The 19,337-nt window shown below is 39.4% G+C and overlaps 3 protein-coding genes across 3 annotated transcripts; 2 read left to right on the top strand and 1 right to left on the bottom strand.

Annotated features, from left to right (window-relative positions):
• The first annotated feature begins 2,365 nt into the window (after positions 1-2,365).
• On the top strand, positions 2,366-4,208 carry LOC121764657 (actin-depolymerizing factor 1-like). The gene is made up of 3 exons (XM_042160678.1): positions 2,366-2,554; positions 3,423-3,688; positions 3,812-4,208. Exons 1-3 carry the CDS (start codon positions 2,552-2,554, stop codon positions 3,960-3,962), a joined length of 420 nt encoding a protein of 139 aa, XP_042016612.1. The 5' UTR covers positions 2,366-2,551; the 3' UTR covers positions 3,963-4,208.
• A 7,113-nt stretch (positions 4,209-11,321) lies between these two features.
• LOC121765616 (probable ADP-ribosylation factor GTPase-activating protein AGD6) lies at positions 11,322-13,443 on the top strand. Its single transcript, XM_042161819.1, has 3 exons — positions 11,322-12,316; positions 12,397-12,486; positions 12,771-13,443. The coding sequence occupies exons 1-3, from the start codon at positions 11,528-11,530 to the stop codon at positions 13,245-13,247; spliced, it is 1,356 nt and encodes a 451-aa protein (XP_042017753.1). The 5' UTR covers positions 11,322-11,527; the 3' UTR covers positions 13,248-13,443.
• Positions 13,444-14,328: 885 nt separating this feature from the next.
• Positions 14,329-18,671, bottom strand: LOC121763319 (cation/H(+) antiporter 20). Its single transcript, XM_042159316.1, has 5 exons — positions 18,431-18,671; positions 17,900-18,359; positions 16,926-17,494; positions 15,237-16,061; positions 14,329-14,828 (listed from the first exon to the last, which is right to left on the bottom strand). Exons 1-5 carry the CDS (start codon positions 18,608-18,610, stop codon positions 14,484-14,486), a joined length of 2,379 nt encoding a protein of 792 aa, XP_042015250.1. The 5' UTR covers positions 18,611-18,671; the 3' UTR covers positions 14,329-14,483.
• Positions 18,672-19,337: the final 666 nt, after the last annotated feature.

The raw sequence follows: 19,337 nt of genomic DNA, 5'->3' as shown, positions 1-19,337 counted from the left end.
ATATGTGTTTGCTTAGAAAATGGGCAACATTTTGCAAGAAAAAAGGGTTGATCCTAAGGTAAGAGAACTACGTGGGCTTTGATTCCTCAATAAAATTGTGGATACGTAGGCAACTCAACTTAAATTTGAAAAGTTTAACTTTGAAAGTTTAAGTTGATCCCAAGCCCTTTTCAATTTTTCCGTTTTCCCCCTCATTTCATGTTTTTTTTATTTACCTTCCGAGTCCCACGAGGCGACGACACTTGTAAATTATATTATATTGTTGTATGTTGTTGTATTGTATACTTATGTATTGTAAATTGTAATGTATCGTTGTCCGTTACAACTCAAAATCAATAAAATTTATTTCATTTTCTCCTTATTCGTCTTATTTGTGCTTGAATTATGCATTGTCTTGTTCCGATTTATTGTATAAAGCCAAATTTCAAATTTAAAAAAAAAAAATGAACCGGCAAAACCGCCGGTTCGAAAACCGGAACCGCCAAAACCGCCGGAAAACCGGCGGTTCCGAACCGGAACCGGAACCGCCGGTTTTCGAACCGGAACCAGAACCGGAACCGTGAAATAGCCTCACGGTTCGGTTCCGATTCCGCCATCGACCGAACCGGAACCGCCGGTTCGTGAACCGTGGGCAACACTAGCGACAGCACGTTGCACCCAAGGAAATCTTGACTCCACGTTCTTACTTTCGAAAAATATAGAAAAATAAGTTTAGATCAACTAACAATATTTTGTTAGTAAAAGTAAGTTCAGATCACAAAATCTAGACATAAGTAAGCAGGTCGATTTCTTTTTCTCCTAATTAAGGCACTGCTCTACTTTTTACCAATAGAAAAGAAAATATTACTCCCTCCGTCCCGCACTACTCGCACATTTTCTTTTGGGCACGGAGATTAAGGAATGAGTGATAGACAAAGTCAACAATTACGGCTGTAGGTTTAAATTGTTACTAAAAATGGAAAGAGTGCAAATAACTTGGGATGCCCAGAAAAGAAATAAGTGCAAGTAGTGCGAGACGGAGGGAGTATAATTTTATTTCTCATTTTTTATAAAAAGAATTTGAAAGGTCATTTCATTAGCGTGGAATTAACGCAGGAAAGTAGAGAGAGAATCTGTGGTGGACCCCACTTGGCGACTTGCGTCAACATTATTATATTACTATTATCATTTTCTGTGATTTCATAAATGTATGGAATAGTATGCATTGAATTTTGATTTTTTTGGGAAAAAGTAATAACATAAGAACCACCAATCGAGAGCATATTCTATTCCTGTTTCTAAAGTTTTATGGAAAAAAAGTCAAAAACTAAACGTCAGATATGATTTTTAAATTAAAGAGTTTGTTCATACGTTGTGATTCAACACACTATTTGCTCTAGTCAAATAAATATTATACACATTTTTATTTCGAGAGTATAATAGATAATGCATGTTACTATCCATCCAATAGATTATTTTGTTAAGATATTTGAAACTATTTAAGCTAGTAGGAGTATAACTGTGTAAGCCTATCTGCAATGAAGGTCACAAATGCAGACTCGTGTCGTGGCTGATTTACAAGCCAAGCCGTTGTTTCCCCACGACATTAACTACATTGATTTCTTTCTTCAATAATACTACTAATAAAAGATTAGCTTATGAAATTATTAAGTTTATAGTCGTCTAACATATAAAAAACTTTCCTATTGTTTCACAAGCATTTTCACAATATACTAAATAGATGTGTCCGTCAATTGATATTCGTTTTAAGTTCGTTGTAAAAAGTACTACTCCCTCCGTTCCTCTATAATAGTTGTGTTCCTTTTCATTACAGGATTTAAGAGATTTTTTTTAAATGAATTAAGTAAAAGGAGAATAAAGTAGAAAGGAAAAAGGTAGAGAGACGAAAAGAAAATAAAAATAAGAGAGAGTAAAATATTTTTTGCCAAAAAAAGAAATGATTCAATGACTCAGTTACAGTAAGACAATCTAAAAAAGAATACGACTCGTTACATAGGAATGGAGGGAGTACTCGGTATATTGAGATTATAGTCAATTTGCTAAAATTTGGTGGATGACTAGATTTTGAAACAACTTGCTTAAAATGAGATCGTTTTTCTTCTGTCAATGATAATGCCATTTCGATTGCTGTTATATTCATAGAATACCTATTTTAGAATGACATTGCCATTGCCGTTATATTCATAGAAAACCTATTTGATCATCTAAGTACAATGTCAGGTGATAATATTAGCTATTTTAATTTTACAAATAGTGGACGAATTTTGTTGAAATCTTTTCAATAATTTAAGTGTAACAATAAAAGTATAAATAAAAGTATTGCGAGCCGCCATTGCCGCCGCCGGCATAGAGAAGCGCACGCGGCGTCACGTAACCGTTTTTTCACCCGCTGTAAAATCAAGTAAAAACCCTACCGCACCAGCTCAATAAAGATAGCTCGCACGTTATCGCTTGCTCTCATATTCTCTCTCTCTCCCTCTCTCTAAATTTTCTCTGCTTTTCTTTTCTCCACCATTCGCGTTATCTGCTTCAAACTTAAGAACGATCGAAAATGGTGAGTCTCCGCCCATCTGTTTCTCCAAATATCCTGTTACATTGCTTGCGCGTCTCCTGATTAATGCGCATGGTTCGATTGCTCGCTTGATCTGATTTTCGTTTCTGTTCTTTCGTCTAATTTGAAGTAGTTATCAGTTTTTGTTTCGGCGAGCTATCTGATTGATCTGATTTCTGTTGGATGATGTTCTCTTGAGTTGATTTCATTTTTCAGTACCGAGTTCATTAAAATTCATTTAGCTATTGAGATAAGTTTGCGATTCGCTTAGCAGGATTGCAGCTTAATTGCGCTCGAGGCGTGGTACCTGTTGTTTGATTGATCTGACATTAATTGCTATCCATTTCTGTCGTTTTGCTCGATTGTGGATGATTCTGTCCAGTTTTCGAAGTTTCTGTAGTCCATGAGAAATTACTTATTGATGAAAACCATCCTAGTGCTTAGTGGAGTAATTTTTAGCAGATAAATTGTAAAATGATTCGATTGTATGAACAGTTAATTGATGGATGGGGGTTCCTCTAATTATTTTCTCTATTCTGTAACAATGCAATGGTATGTATTGCGATGTTCTAGTTTGATCCATTATTTGGCAAAATAGATAGGTAATGTTTTTCAATGTCTCGAGTTGTGATTTTGTATGAAGGTGGAATCAGGGTCTGTTGGTTAGTGGTGATGTGTGTAAGGGGGAGGGGGTTGGATATTGCACATTTCTTTGTTACTCAGTGTTTTGTTTTTTTTACTCCGAGATAGTTAAAATCATGTTTCTGCAGTTGCTGCTTCTCTTGTAAGCATATGATATTTTTTTCTGATTTACCCCCTGTTACAAAGGTGTATATGTTATTGAAATGATGTTCTTGTGATCACATTACAGGCAAACGCAGCATCTGGAATGGCAGTTCATGATGACTGCAAGTTGAGATTCTTGGAACTGAAGGCGAAAAGGACTTACCGCTACATCATCTTTAAGATAGAGGAGAAACAGAAGCAGGTTGTTGTTGAAAAAGTTGGTGAGCCAACTGAAACCTATGAGGACTTTGCCGCCAGTGTCCCTGCTGAAGAATGTCGCTATTGCATCTTCGATTTTGACTTTGTGACTGCAGAAAATTGCCAGAAAAGCAAGATTTTCTTTATTGCTTGGTAATGTCAGCATATTATTTAGCTTATCCATTAGTTAACAAATCATGAAGCACTACATTTTTGAGAAAAAATGCATCACTCACTGAATACAGTTTATTTGCTCGACTGCTTTTCCTTTGTAAGGTCTCCTGATTCCTCAAGGATCAGAAGCAAGATGATCTATGCTAGTTCGAAGGAAAGATTCAAGAGGGAGCTGGACGGAATTCAAGTTGAACTGCAAGCAACCGATCCAACTGAAATGGGGCTTGATGTTATTAAGGGTCGTGCTATCTAAGTGAACATTTGTATGCAGTTGTTCCATGCAATGCATACAGATTGTTGGGCGGTAAAATTGGGTATTAGTAGTCGTCAATTACTTGGTATACTGTTTCTTATAACTTGATGCAATTTATGTGTGTTTTAGTAAATGATGTTTTCAAGTGTTGCAGTTGTAGTTTTAATCTACAAGCTGATATTGTAACAATCTGGGAGGTGTAAGACTGGCATGTTTTGGTATAATATGATATATCTACATTTTTTACCCCTGGCTTTATTCCGGAGTTTAACTAACATTCTTTTCACCATCGCGTTACCATTTCATTCTTTTTGTAGATATGAACGGAACAAACTTTCTTTGATAATTTATTCAGTGTCTTGCACATGTATGCCATCTCATCTTTACTCAGTTATCTAGCTAAAAGTTTGATTTCCTGATTGCTTGATGAGTGTATGCAGAAGTTCTTATTTTGTTGGGTGTTCTCCATGTGTTTCCATTCAGCTTGAAATGATTTTGGTTTATATGTTGAGCATTAGGTAAATAGTGTGCTAGATGTTTGAAGCTATATATGTCCCATTCTTGATTTTCTGAGCATTATTTTTCAGATTACATTTGTAATCAATTTTGCCGGCTTGTATTAATATTTTTTGCTCAACTTTTAGTACTTTACATGATTGCAATCATTTCTACCTGTGTTAGATGAGAACGTCTTCGAAAAAGTATTTCTAAGTCAGAATCCTGGAGTGAAATACATTCACTCAGAAAATATTGCAAATCTAAGTGACACACAAACTTTAATACTTCAAAATTTAGGCAAAGTATTTTTTAGTAGAGAAATGATCTCAATCAGTGGCAGACTTAGAGCATCAGTAGTGGTGCGGAATTCCCCGCGGAATTCCCAAAAACACATCCTGCCACGTCATACGAAGCTCCCAATGCACTGTCACGTCATACGGAATTCCCACTGCACAGTGGCGGAATCACCCGCGGAATTTCCACAATAAAAAAAATTCACAAATTAAACAATTTCCGGAAGTAAGAAATTTACGGAATTAAATAGTCGACACAAATAGGGAAAAATATTTCATTAATAAAAAAAAGGAAAAGTACATCTAACCAAATTAAAAAATACATTTCAATAATGCCCACCCCCACATCAACGACGACCCATCCGCTGCCATACTTCTTCAATAATATCGTTCTGGAGTCGAACATGGGCTTGTTTTTGGGGCATGTCGGCGAATGCACGGACTCGATCGACATCGTCGTGGGGTATCCCTATGCGGACATTGCCAGTGGCCACGCCGTGGCTTGGACCCGCAGCATTCGCATCATCGTTGGTCCAATCAGTCAGTGCTGGACCTTCATCTTCGACAATCATGTTGTGCAAGATAACACATGCGTACATGATGTCGGCGATGCTGTCAACATACCACAGCCGTGCGGGACCCTTCACTGCCACCCATCGAGCCTGTAGCACCCCGAATGCCCGCTCCACATCCTTGCACGCTGCCTCCTGGCGACTCACAAAATATATCTTCTTTTCATTTGCTGGGCACCTGATCGTCTTCACAAAGACGGGCCACATAGGGTATATCCCATCCGCCAAATAATAGCCCATGTTGTCTGGTTGCCGTTGGCAACGAAGTTGACGGCCGGACCAACGCCCGTGCACTGGTCGTTGAAAAGGGGCGACGACTGGAGGACGTTGATGTCGTTGTTCGACCCGGCTACTCCAAAATAGGCATGCCAAATCCACAGCCGGTAGTCAGCTACCGCTTCAAGAATCATCGTGGGATTCTTGGCCTTGAAACCAGTAGTGTACATCCCTTTCTAGGCAGCGGGGCAGTTCTTCCATTCCCAGTGGATACAATCTATGCTACCTAACATCCCTGGAAACTCGTGTTGATTCTCGTGCATATCCAGCAGAGCCTGACAATCTTCGGGGGTAGGCTTCCGAAGATACCTATCCCCGAATATCTCTCTAACGCCCTGACAAAAATACTTCAGGCAATCGCGCGCAGCCGTCTCGCCGATATGGAGGTACTCATCGAACATGTCGGCCGAACCTCCGTATGCCAACTGCCTAATTGCGGCAGTGCACTTCTGAATCGACGTGTGGCCGGGTTTACCAGCCGCATCCTCCCGCACCCTAATATACCCGTATCGACTCTCCAAAGCGCCCACGATACGCATAAAGAGCGGCCGATGCATCCTAAACCGTCGCCGGAATAGGTTCTCCCCAAACCGTGGCTCCGGTGCAAAGTAATCCTCGTACAACCGCCTGTGGGCAGCGAGGTGATCCCGGGGCACTATAGTGCGACGATGGATGGGTCGAGGCATCGCCGGCGCCGAGGCTGTTTGTTCCTCCCTCTCTGCGGCCTCCCGCACACGTGCGTGTATCATCCGCATCATGTGTTCATAATGCCCACCACCACCACTAGCACTACCACTACCGGCCATTACGGATATATAAAAGAAATTTAGAGAGAGAGAAACTTGTTAATACAAGTGGTGCGAATGAAATGAAGTTCAACGGGATGTATATATAGGAACTGGAAAAAAACATTTAATGCATTAAACGGGAATTCCGCGGGCGTCAACGCAATGACGGACGTCCGCACGGAATTCCGCAGAATGCCACGGAACTGCGAATTCCTTCGCGGAATTCCGTATCCGTGGAAGGGACGTACAATGGCGGACGTCCGCCACGGAATTCCTGCACGCCGGTGGGAATTCCGCTTTGACGTCCGCTATTGCTGATGCTCTTAATTAGGAGGGGGCGGCCGACTCTTTTAGACAAGATAAGTTGGATTCAAGAGTCCTGTTGCATATTATTGAAGAAACTGGATAGGAATTTCGATTCCAACAAGGTAATGTTCTAGTCCAAGGCCGCGAACAGTAGTTAGGATCTTGTTGTCATCGGCAAGCTTGAAAGAGATAAGAGTGAGCGTGTAAGTGACTACGAACTGAGGGAGTCGCAATTTCCTTTGAAGATTCTGCCGTGCCAAATCAAAATGATATGTAGACGATGACTGAGTTTGCATTGATATCATATTTTAGAGGTACACCAACGCAGTAGTGATGAATAAGACAAGACAGGTTAGACAATTTTAGATAATTTTCTCCTTGATGACAAAGAGATATCACCACTAAAATGAGCATTACATCAAGGCTATTTAAATTCCATATGCTATCTGACATCAGACAGCACATAAAATTCCACTATTACTGAACATCATATTAGGCCATCTTCTCTTCTGGGTACATTTTCCTTACATTACTTCTATCATTCAATCTTCCACAACAATCCCTTCTCCTCCTGCATAGCTCAGTTAATACAAGTGGTCTGACCTCTGACCGTAGCCATCAAGAATATAGGAAATTTCCACAACTCTTACAACTGACAAGTAGGGATGTCAATCGGGCCAACCCGTTCGGGTTGTCGGGCCATTCGGGTACGGGCTATTCGGGTTATGATTTTTTCGGGTTATAAAAGTTCGACCCTAACCCTAACCCTTCGGGTTTCGGGCTACCCACCGGGTTATTCGGGCCAATGCGTATTTTTAATTCTTTTAATATTTTCAAAAAAATAATACGTATTTTAAATTTTCTTTAATTATATACATATTTTTAATTAATCATTCAACAATGAAATACGTATTTTTAATTTTCTGTAATATTTTTACAAAAGATTAAATTATTTAAATTTAAATAACTTATTCATTACATAATTATTTACAAAATATCTATCAATAGTATGTTTATGTTTATGTATTTAAAACATAAATCAACACTTTGTTTCAAAATTCAAACATAAATCAATTCGTAGAAAATTAAATAAAATTTTCATAACGTTAGAGGTGCATCGTAGATGTAACAAAAATATTTTGAATTGTTAAAGAGTGAATTATCAAGATGCCAGCTAATTTGAGTAACTCTAAATTTTCTTGAATTATGATTGGTCAAATTTAATTTATTCCAGCTGTAAATAAGTCAAATAATAATTTATCTTTGTTTTAAGAATCATAAAAGTACGCATAATTCAATGACGAAGCGGCGTCAAAACACTTTGCACTATTATATTGGAAATATACTAAAAGAAAGCTTCTATATACGAGTATTTATGAATCCATGAGCCACTTAGTGATTTTTTCCGTGATCTTATATAGTCGGTTGACGTATTTGGATTTTGCATGGTTTTAGAGGGTTGTTTTGGATGATTTTGATATTTCTATATTTTGGTATGTTTACATCTTTGTTGAGAAATGATAGAAAATGGATTAGAAAATGTACACAAAATATGTGGATGTGCAACAGCCTTGTTTGAGTCAATGTTTCTCGCGATTTTGAAGTCCGATAAACCTCTAATACATATCATTCTCTTCTTCTTCGAAAGAGCTTCGCGTGGATATATTGCACGCCTCAATCGGAGCTTTGTAGAGAAAGTTATGACCGTTACAAAAACTGCTCGCTGTGCAGAAGCCTTCAAGCCGACGGGCCGACCCGTAACCCGAACGGGCCAGCCCGCCTAACCCGACAACCCGAACGGGTCAGCCCGAATGGCCCGATTTTAAATTCGGGCTGCGAAATTACAACCCTAACCCTGTATTTTTATCGGGTTATTCGGGCAGGCCCGCGGGTTCGGGTTACATTGACATCCCTACTGACAAGTTTCAATCTATAACATGTGAATATCACAAGTAAAAAAAAATTCCAGAGCTGGAAAGGGTTCAACGTAATACTCGCATTGTTTCTCAATAAAAAAAGTTGAGTATTCAAGTCAGAGTGCAGTATTGCACACTAACCAAAATATGTCTGATTTATTGCTAAATGTAAATTTTTACTATATTTTTTTATTTTTTGAAAGTTGTCGTTTAAATTGTAGTATTTCCTTCGTCTACGGAAAAATAGGCTCATTTTTCCACTTCGGTGTGTCCAAAAAAAATAGTCTATGGAAAGTTTGTATCATGTTATTAACACTATTGTATCCCTTATCCTTCATCTATGAAGACTATTTTTAGTGGATGGAGGGAGAAAAAAAATTCATTTTATTTTTGGTCAATCTCGTAACTTCGGACTTTGCGAATTAAAATATAACTTTACTAAAGTTCCAATTGTTCTAAGAGAATTGTGCACCCAATTTTGCTTCCACGTCACGGTGATTTGCGAACCTCTGCCGTAAATTGAGCTACGAACCATCTAAATCTCTAATTTTTAGACATCAATAATGCAAATTAAGAAAATAAGCCCTGAAGTTGAGTAAAATAATGGACGCGATGTGGTTTCGAGTCTACCTAGACGACAACATTTTGAAGAATCAATATTTGTTTACGTCGGAATATCATGCTTCAACTATGACTTCGCTGAAAAATTAGCTTCATGGAACAATTATATTCAAAATAAAGTTATTATTTAATTAGCAGTGTTTGAAATAGTACTCTCTTCGTCCCTTATTACTAGCACTTTTCAATTTCGGCTCGTCTCAAACTACTTACTCTATTTCTATTTTAAGTAAGAATTATGATATCTATTTAATGTATTAGAGTTAATTAAATCTTCTTTTATTAAGTGATCTTTCATTACATTTAAAATAGTACAAATTTAATTACACTAAAAATTCAATCTCAAATTTACGACTTAAATTGAAAAGTGCAAGTAACATGAGATGGATAGAGTATGAGATTTATCAGAAATCAATAAAAAAAATTGTGATTTAAATTATAGTAATATTTTTATGATACAACAAATTCATGACAGAAGGCTTTAGTGAGTCGAGATCCAGTGTTAGGGTGGGTGTCGGCTGTCGACTATAGCTTTGCTGTTGTATTTAAGAATAGCATGGTTTGCTACTTTGCTTCATAGTAATAACTTGTATAACAATCTTCAATTTCCAAACCAATTCCACTTGCACCACCGGCAGTTGGAAATTCCGGTTATTTACCTAACTTCTGTTACTACCAATATGAACCAATATTAGAGAGATTACCAAATTTCATAAAACGCCAAACGTATGGTCACATTTCTATTTTATATACCAAAAGTTGTGAGTACCTATATTATTCTAGAAATCTAGTGTTATAATGATAAACCTAACACATGTACTATACTATATTATAGGAAGTAGTTTTGGATCCAGGATTTCTCATTTGGAGGTACGATAAATTATTACAACACTTCGAAACTTTAAAATCTAACCAATTCTTTTTTATTTTCTTTAATTTGTTTCTCATTTTATGTTTATTATTAAAAAATGTGCAGAAGAGAATTGGAAAGATATATATTATGACCACTTGATATATATGGAATTAAAATACATTAGAATATTTAAAATAAAACCTAAAATGATGAACATATGAAAAAATTTCTTTGAAGGATTTGAAAAACAGAAAGAATAAATATATGTGCTAATTGTGTAGGTTTCAAATTTATTAAAATATTTTTAAAAAGCTAAAATGATGCAGTTATAAAAAAATGCTTTAAAAGATTTGAAAAAACAGAAAAAATAAATATATATGTGAATTGTGTAGGTTTCAACTTTCAAATGCATTAAAATATTTTTTTTAAATGCATAAAATTTAATAAACACAAAAATAAAGATATCTGCATTAGATGGGTTTCTATTTTGGAGTCCTATTAGAATATTAAAGATGATATTTGAATAAACAAAAGAAAAGGAGCAAATGGTAGGGGATTCGAACTTGGCTCTTTGTTGAAGAAGAGGACAATACCGCTAGGCCAAGTCTGGGAATTATTCATACCTATATCTAATAACCTTATGACGACAAGTTTTGGGGTGGAAAAAGATTAAGAGTTTGAATAACAATTTTAGAATTGAGAATAATTTAGACGTTATTAAAAGTTCAAAAAATCAATGAAAACGATCGAATGAATGATTTCCTGGTAAAATCTATATGGAAAAGTTCACTAAATTTTTAAAAATATAACGTCTGATTCGGACATAAAGGAAAATCATGTAACGCAATATTATGAAATCAATAAATAAAGTGTATAACCTCTAATACAAGAAGAAAATAAATCAAGTTTTAAAAAAATACCATATATATGCTTATAATAATGGTCAAAATTTCAAAGATTGTTTCTTAATCGAAACCAGATTACAAATACTAGTACTTAGATTGGAAATGGAAATGGAAATGGAAACCATAGTTTTCCTTTTTATTCATTAGTTATTAGCAAGTATTTTTCAAAGCTATTATAGGAAAACTATAAAAACTCACGTTTTTTATAACAAAATTGGGGAATCTTAACAAGATTCATATCATCATATTTTAGTTTAAGAATAAAATAAAATAAATAATGTAGTGCTAATATTTAAATACTTTTTTCATTTTCAAAGCCGTCTCCTGTCAGTTGCCAGTGGCTGTAATTGTAAATCCATCTTCTCTCTCTATTTCGTCGGTTTCCATCAGCCATTCCTCCTTCAATTGCTTGGATCGATTTACCTTTCTCTCAATCTCTTTCTCGATTGCGTGCGCTGGCATCGACAATCATCGATTCAATTTCGTAGATCCGCATCACTCACCGATTCCAACCTGGATCCGGAACCGATCCGACATTGTATGGCGGCGTCACGGCGGCTCCGGGAGCTCCAATCGCAATCCGGCAACAAGATCTGCGTCGATTGCTCCCAAAAGAACCCCCAATGGGCGTCGGTTTCGTACGGCATATTCATGTGCCTCGAGTGCTCCGGCAAGCACCGGGGCCTCGGCGTCCACATCTCCTTCGTCCGATCGGTCACCATGGATTCGTGGTCCGAGATCCAGCTGAAGAAGATGGAGCTCGGAGGCAACGACAAATTCAACAATTTCATCTCGCAGTACGGCGTCCCCAAGGAAACCGACATTGTTGCCAAGTACAACATGAAGGCTGCCGCTGTCTACCGCGATCGCATCCAGGCGCTTGCCGAAGGAAAGCCCTGGCGCGATCCTCCGGTTGTGAAGGAATCGTTGAATTCGAATAAGAATGGTTACAATAGCAAGCCCCCTTTGAGCGGCAGGAATGGCGATTCTGGTGGTGTCGATGCGGAGTGGGATAGTTGGGATAGCTTCGACGACGGCGGAAATAGTAATATCAGGAGAAATAATACGGTAGGGGATTTTAGGAGCGGTGGTAGTGGCGGCAACACGCCGTCGCGGTCTAAGTCGTCGGAGAACATGTATTCGCGGGCTGAGTTGGAAGCGTCCGCGGCGAATAAGGGGGATTTCTTCGCGAGGAAGATATCGGAGAATCAGTCGAGGCCAGAGGGGCTGCCGCCTTCGCAAGGTGGCAAGTATGTGGGGTTTGGATCGACTCCATCGCCTGCTCCTGTGAAGAACGCCGATGGGGATGTCCTTTCGGTTGTTTCTCAGGTTTAGTTGTGAGCAGTTTTTAGTTGTTTTATATTGTGATGAATATGCTTGTGATGGTGGGTGTCATTTTGCTTATGAAGGGCTTTGGTATGCTATCAATGGTGGCTGCATCAGCGGCGCAGTCGGCCGCTAGCGCTGTTCAAGCTGGAACCAAGGAGATCTCCTCCAAGGTAGTGCATTTTTGTTTTATCTGTATTTTGATAGAAAATGATGCAACATTGTTTGTGAATTGACTCATTAGATGTGTATGTAGCTTTCACATGTCCGTTGTTATAGAATCTTAACTATAGTTAGAATTTCATTTGTGTAGTACTAGTAATACAAATTGCTTGTTCTTGAAAAATAATGCCCCATAAATCTAGAATGTTTGAGGTGTAATTACCTTGTTCCAAAGTTGAGTAATGTGACTAAGGTTAAATTTGAGTAAGTTGCATATTGATCTCTCTATTGACAGGTAAGAGATGGGGGTTATGATCACAAGGTGAATGAAACTGTCAATGTTGTTACCGCAAAGACATCGGAGATAGGTCAGAAAACATGGGGGATGTTTAAAGGGGTTATGGCTCTGGCCTCCCAGAAGGTTGAGGAGTTAACAAAAGAAGGCTCTGGCTCGCCGAGAAATGAGGATGAAAATAATGGTTATTATCAGGATTCTGTACAGGGGTACAATTCTTCTTCTGTTGGAGTGCAATCATCATCGAGTCAGCATTTTAACTCTGTTTCATGGGATGATTGGGATGCTAAAGACAGCAACAAAGAAAAGTCACCAAAGGGGACGACTTTACAGAACGGGGATGACTGGGCAGGGTGGGGGGATGACGGTAAAGATGATGGATTCGATGATTTTTATCAGAGTGCACCTGATAAGAAGTCGACAGTGGGTCATAATGGAAAAACGGACAGCAACTGGTCGGAGGGTGGGTTTAGATGAGGTTAGAGTATCTCATTCCCCTCCCTGTTTATTTGATTTTTCAGATTGTTCACTATAAACCATTTGTGGTGGGTTTGTGGATGAAAGTGGTCTACAATTGTAAAACTTCCGGTAGTGGACCTGCAGATACTGTACGGGTTACTTATTTGTGTTGCGAGGACAATTTTTTCCCATTATAAGATTTATTTAGACTGCATTGAGATTTGCATTTATGATAGTTGAGTTTTGATTATATATTTTCTGTACTTAATTGTTATCTACACTAGTAACTAGCTACATTGAATTCTATACATCTTGCATTTATGATGGCTTGGTTTTATAATATATTCTCTGTAATAATTATGACTTACACTAGGCTACATTGGATTCTATGCATCCTGCTCTTTATTTTCAATGTTGAATTGCTTGTTTCTATTTTAGATTATTGGCTACCTTTTGCCCTTTGATGTGTTGAATGGCTAGCTTTCTGTGAAATGTTTATATGGTTGAGTTTGGTGTTCCACTAGATTGGTTACTGATAACGTAGTTGAATTGCCGATAGCTAGGCAAGTTGCTTTCACAGCTAACTCTAAAGCTGTTGATTTTAATTTGCTTGAAAGTGCAGATAATGATTAGTTCATGTTGTCTCCTTTACTGATTAAATCGAATTATTGTTGATCTTTTGCTGATTAAATCGAATTATTCTGCTTGGAGCTTTGATCCCCCAGTTAAATAATGTAGAGTTCTTATTTGTAATTCTTGTTCTCTACCTAATTTTAGGTAGAATTCTTTGCACACCTTCCCTACCACAGTGATCTTGAATTATTGCGATGCACAACAACTCTCTCTCTCTCTCTCTCTCGATGTTGTTAGTCCCTTTCTCGACTGCCCTTATCTTTACGAAATACTAGTATTTCATACCTAGTCCTCTATTTCAACCACTTCCATGAATCGTGAGTGGAATGAGTTAGTGAATGTGAAGCCTATATACCATTTATAGTAAAAGTGCCGAGACTCCTATTTATGGATGGACCAAAATAGAAAAATGAAACTCTTATTCGTTGACAGAGGAAGTATTATTTTTCCTAGGAAGTCAAGAAAGTGAGTCTAACAAGTAAAAATACTACTATCATTCAACAATGAGTAGCACATATCATACATGAAATATTATACAGTCTGCGATAAAGAAAAAAACCGAAATAGCTGCAGTCAATCAAGAACTATGTTCCTAATTAACTAGTACAGTAACAAATCTATTCATACCAAATTGAGTTTCTGGACATGACCGCCACCGCCTCCGTCCATTGGCCTCTTTGAGAGCGACAACTCTTCGGTGATAGGTCGTTGAACCACCAGCACCGAGGCGGTAACGCCTTGGTAAGACGAGGCCAAGATGTTTCCGATTGGGCCGAGCTCCGGATGCTCGGCCGCTGCAATGGTCGATGAGCACGGCACGCCTTTGCCCACTATTATTAAGTCGTAGCCACCATCTCTCCCAATTTCAATTACTTCATCTACTATTTTGATAGCTGTTTTCTCTATCAGTTCCACTCTCCCTTCCATTCTATGTATGAATTTCGCAACTGCTGCTTCATCATTTTCCTAAATTATATACGTACTCCATTATAGTTATCCATTTCATTAAATGAAAACATAATTATAACTATATTCTTACCTTCTAGCTATTAGTATAACAAATGTCCCTTAAATATTGTCCCACTTTGACCGGACACGAGTTTTAAGAAATATAATGAAAAGTGAATTGAAAAAGTTAGTAGAATGTGTGTCATACTTTTATATATTAGTTTTATTATAAAATGTGTGTAGAAATGAGTTAGTGGAATATGAGATCCACCACCAAAAATGGTAAAAAGTAAAATGAGACAAATTTTGTGGGACGGATGAAAATAGAAAAATGGGACAAACTTTCAGGGACGGAGGTAGTAATATGCATCAATCATATTAGCTATTACTAGTATACTTTTATTACTAACTCGTTGATCACGTTACCTTAAATTTTGGCGCAATGATGTTTCCGCTACCGATGTTGGTGAAACTTATGACCGCCACCTTCACCGCCGGGTGCTCCGCCATCCTACCACCCAACTCCAACGCCTCCACGTCATCAGTCCCTCCAAAAAACAAAACGCAGACATTTTGCACTGCCGTGGAATTCGTGGCGGCGGCGCCGTATCCACGGTCCACGAGCACCGCGACCGTGCACGGCGCCTCCTTGAGAACCCTCTGAGCGACGCCGCTCCACCGGTGGCCCACAGTCTCCACCACATCATCGCCGTCGATTTCCACCCACTGCTTGTGAAACGGCAGCACTATCATCGCCACCGCCTTCTCCTCCGCCACGTGGCATATGTCTTCATGCATCGTCGCCAGTGCCGACACGGCGGTCGCCGGACGTATGCTCACGCGCCCGAGGCTGCTGTAGGCCTGGAAAGCGGCGGCGGCTCGGTCGGCCAGGTGAGTTCCGGCGCGGCGGAGGCGATTGATGAGAGGGAAGCCGTTTTTGGTGAAGCGGCGGACCATTATGATGGAGGAGGAGCGCTCGGTGAGTTCGACAAGATGCATTACGTATACTTTCAGGCGGGAGGATTTATCGGCGGACCGAGTTGACTCGGTAAGGTTCACGAGAGAGGGGATGTTGGCGGGGCTGTGGATGCACGCCAGAATGCGTAATTCGGCGGCGGAAGCTGACTGCAGGCAGCGGTGAACGGTGGCGGCATGGCCTGGTTGGTAGATGGCAATGACGGCCGGGGTGGTCAGGAAGGTGGTCACCAGCGCCATTAGGACTAGTATGGCAAACGCCTCCTCGTTCAGAACCTGATTCATTCAAGGGATATTGGTCTTAAAAATCATAAGCCGTCATCAAAAAGATAATCTCATCGACATGGGTTTTAATGAGAAATTGGTAATCGAAGACGTAACAGGAGAAAAAGTAGGTCAAGTACGGGTGAGAAGATAAAAAATGAGTAAAGTATGAGAACGGGAAAATTTAAGAAAGAATGACAAAAAACGGATAAGGTATTAAGTTTCCAATTTTGAAACGAGACTATTTTTCATGAACGACGTGAGAAAGTAAAATTTAGTTGAATTTTATACATACATTGAAAGTGGTTTTAAAAATCACAAACTTTTGAAAATGTGTAATTTTTCCAACTCTACTTGAATAAAATATTTTTAATACTTCCTCCGTTCCCTCATAATTCAATTATTTTTCAATTTTGAGAAGTTCCTTTATAGTTGAATCATTTCCATATATAAAATTAACACGTTTTCTCACTTTTACTTTACTCTCTGACTCTCTGTAACTTTATTTTCTTATTTATTTCGATTTTCTCTTTTTCTTTTCTCTTTCTTACTAAGCATCAGTTTCTTAAACTTCATGCCGAAAAGTTCCACCTTAACTATGAGGGAATGTAGGGAGTATATATTTATCTTATATGGCTTGATATGAAATCCATATTGCTTAGTTTGAAATATAAATGAAACAAAGTCATTTTAACACCATAGTTATTATTGATTTTGACGTTAAATATGTGCCTAATTAAAGTAATATGGTTTCTAAAAATATGAAGCTGTATGAGTGCAAAGAAAGAAAAAGAGAATATTCAAAGTAGATGATCCATGAGAATATTCCAATATATCAAAGTTGGATATACTATTGAGTTTGCAAATTCTACTAACCTTCTTCTCCTTGCCTATATTAAGAACAATCAACTCCACCAGGCCTTTCGTATTCATCAAAACGCCGAGCGTGATCGACTCCCTCGCCGGAATCTTGCACATCCTCGCCGCCACAAAAGTCCCGATTATTTTTCCGGCGCACGCGGCCGTGATCACCAGCGCCAGCAGCCCCCACGCCTCGACGCCTTGGATCTTCGTCACGTCGGTCTTCAAACCGCTGGAAGCGAAGTAGAGCGGCAGCAACAATCCGGACACGAAGTCCTCGATCCTCGCCATCAATCGGACGGCGAGATCTCCGCCTTTCGGAATCGTCAAGCCGAAGACGAAGGCGCCGAAGATCGAGTGGAGGCCGATCAGATCGGTGATCAGGCCAGCCACCAGAACGCCAACGAGGGTTAGGCAGATGTACGCCTCGTCCTCGGCCGTGCCCCGCCGCGACGAAGAGCGCCGCTCCACCCACTTCATCGCTGGCTTGATCACTACCATCATGAAAGTGACGAAAGCGACGCCGGATAGTAGCACCCATACTGAGATCAACGGGCTTTTTTTCGGCCCGTCGCCTCCGTTACCTAATGAATGGATGATAAATCCTCATGGTTTTATTTTTAAAGACAATTCAAACAGTATTAATTCGCACAAGCTACACAGTTCTTGGTATATTCACCAAAATTTATCACTGTTTATAGTAAGTTTCTCTATTAGATTTATTTTAATTAATAATATGTAAACCACTAATTTTTAATGCACGTAGGTTTTTATAATAAAAAATGATAGACAAGTGCTCACTTCTGTTAAACCATCCAATATTCGCAGCTAATTTTATCTTAAACTTTTCAATGTACATAAGATTTTATATTAAAAATGATAGACCAGTGCCCATTTTTTTTAAGTTTCTAGCTAGGTCTAGTTTTTATGGAAAATGGTTTAATGAAATTAAATCAAATGAGATTCTAAAAAATGAGGCCATGCAGTACCGGCGAGAGCGACGGCGAGGGCGAGAGAAATCCACGCGGCGACGTCGTTGAGTGCGGCAGCAGCCATGGCGGTCTCCCCGACGCGCGTGGTGAGGAGCTTGAGCTCCGCGAGGACGCGTGCGAGGACAGGGAAGGCCGTGATGGAGAGCGCCACCGCCATGAAGAGCAAGTACGTCGCGAAGCCCACCTCGTCGGCGCCATCAATTTCCCTGCGGAATACGAACGCCACCCCGACGCCGAGCACGAAGGTTGCCAAGATCCCCGCCGCCGCGATGGCCGTGGCTCGCCACCCGCTCCGCCGTATGGAGCTGAGGTCGAGCTCCAGCCCAACCAGGAAGAGGAAGAAGAGAAGGCCGAAACTCGCCACCGATTCGAGAATCGGCGCGCCCCATTTCGGGAAAATCCGGTGCATGTATTGTTCATTCCGCCCAAATAACGACGGCCCTAGCAAAATTCCGCCCTGAAAAATATTAAAATAAGGTTTAGATATATACTAGTATTACATATAGAGAGAGGGAGAGAAGTATATACGAGCATCTCGGCAATGACTTGGGGCTGACGGAGAGGTTTGAGGAAGACGGCGAGTAAACGGCAGACGGCGATGATTAGAGTGGTTTGGAGAATGAGAAGAGGGAGAGCGAAGTCTAAGGGGTTGTCGCCTTGCCAAACGCCGTTTGATGATGTTTTGATTGACCTTACATTCACTGCCATTCTATTTTTGGATCCTTTTTTCTTTTAGTATTCAGAATCTTGATTTCGTTGGGTTGTATATATAGTAGTGATGCTGCAGCTCTTGGACTTTGGATCTAATTTAAGATATGGAAATGACTAATTGTACAAAAATATTAACACCCAACCTCTTCTACTATTTTCGCAAAGTCAAACAATTTCTTAACATTTATTAGCCGAAGGTAAAGAGCTTTTGAGCACTACAATTAGGGCATCAATAACGCTAGTGGCCGGGCTGCAAAAAGCGAGTCCCGGCCCGGGCATTGCGTTGGACGAGCGGAAGTTGCGGCCTGGGCCGGTCCCGGGGTCCGGCCCGGGCTAGCGTTGGAGGGTTCGAGACGGGCCGCAAACCCCCAAAATTTATTTTTTTCTTTTTTTATTTTTATTTTTTTGCCCATTTATACCGTTTCTTCAACATTCTTCCACTAATTTCTCAATTTCTATCCTCTAAATTATTTCAATATTTTTTCTAGGACTTGTAATTTTTATTTTTTAGGGGTTAATAAATTTTTTTTTTCTAGGATTTGTAATTTTTTTTCCTAGGATTTGTAATTTTCTTTTTTCGACTTAACAATAAATTTTCCCGGTTTGAATTATTCAACGTATTGCATTTACGAGTAAAATAGGTTGAAGTTGTGAATAGTGTCATTTATTAGTTGGGGCCTGCAGGGTTATAATAGTTGGGGCCTGGGCCGCAACTGTAGGGAAA

The sequence above is a fragment of the Salvia splendens genome, chromosome 14 (genome assembly GCF_004379255.2).
Source record: "Salvia splendens isolate huo1 chromosome 14, SspV2, whole genome shotgun sequence".
Taxonomy (NCBI): Eukaryota; Viridiplantae; Streptophyta; class Magnoliopsida; order Lamiales; family Lamiaceae; genus Salvia; species Salvia splendens.
Note: the sequence above shows the minus strand (reverse complement) of the source record. Positions and strands in the feature narration are given on the sequence as shown.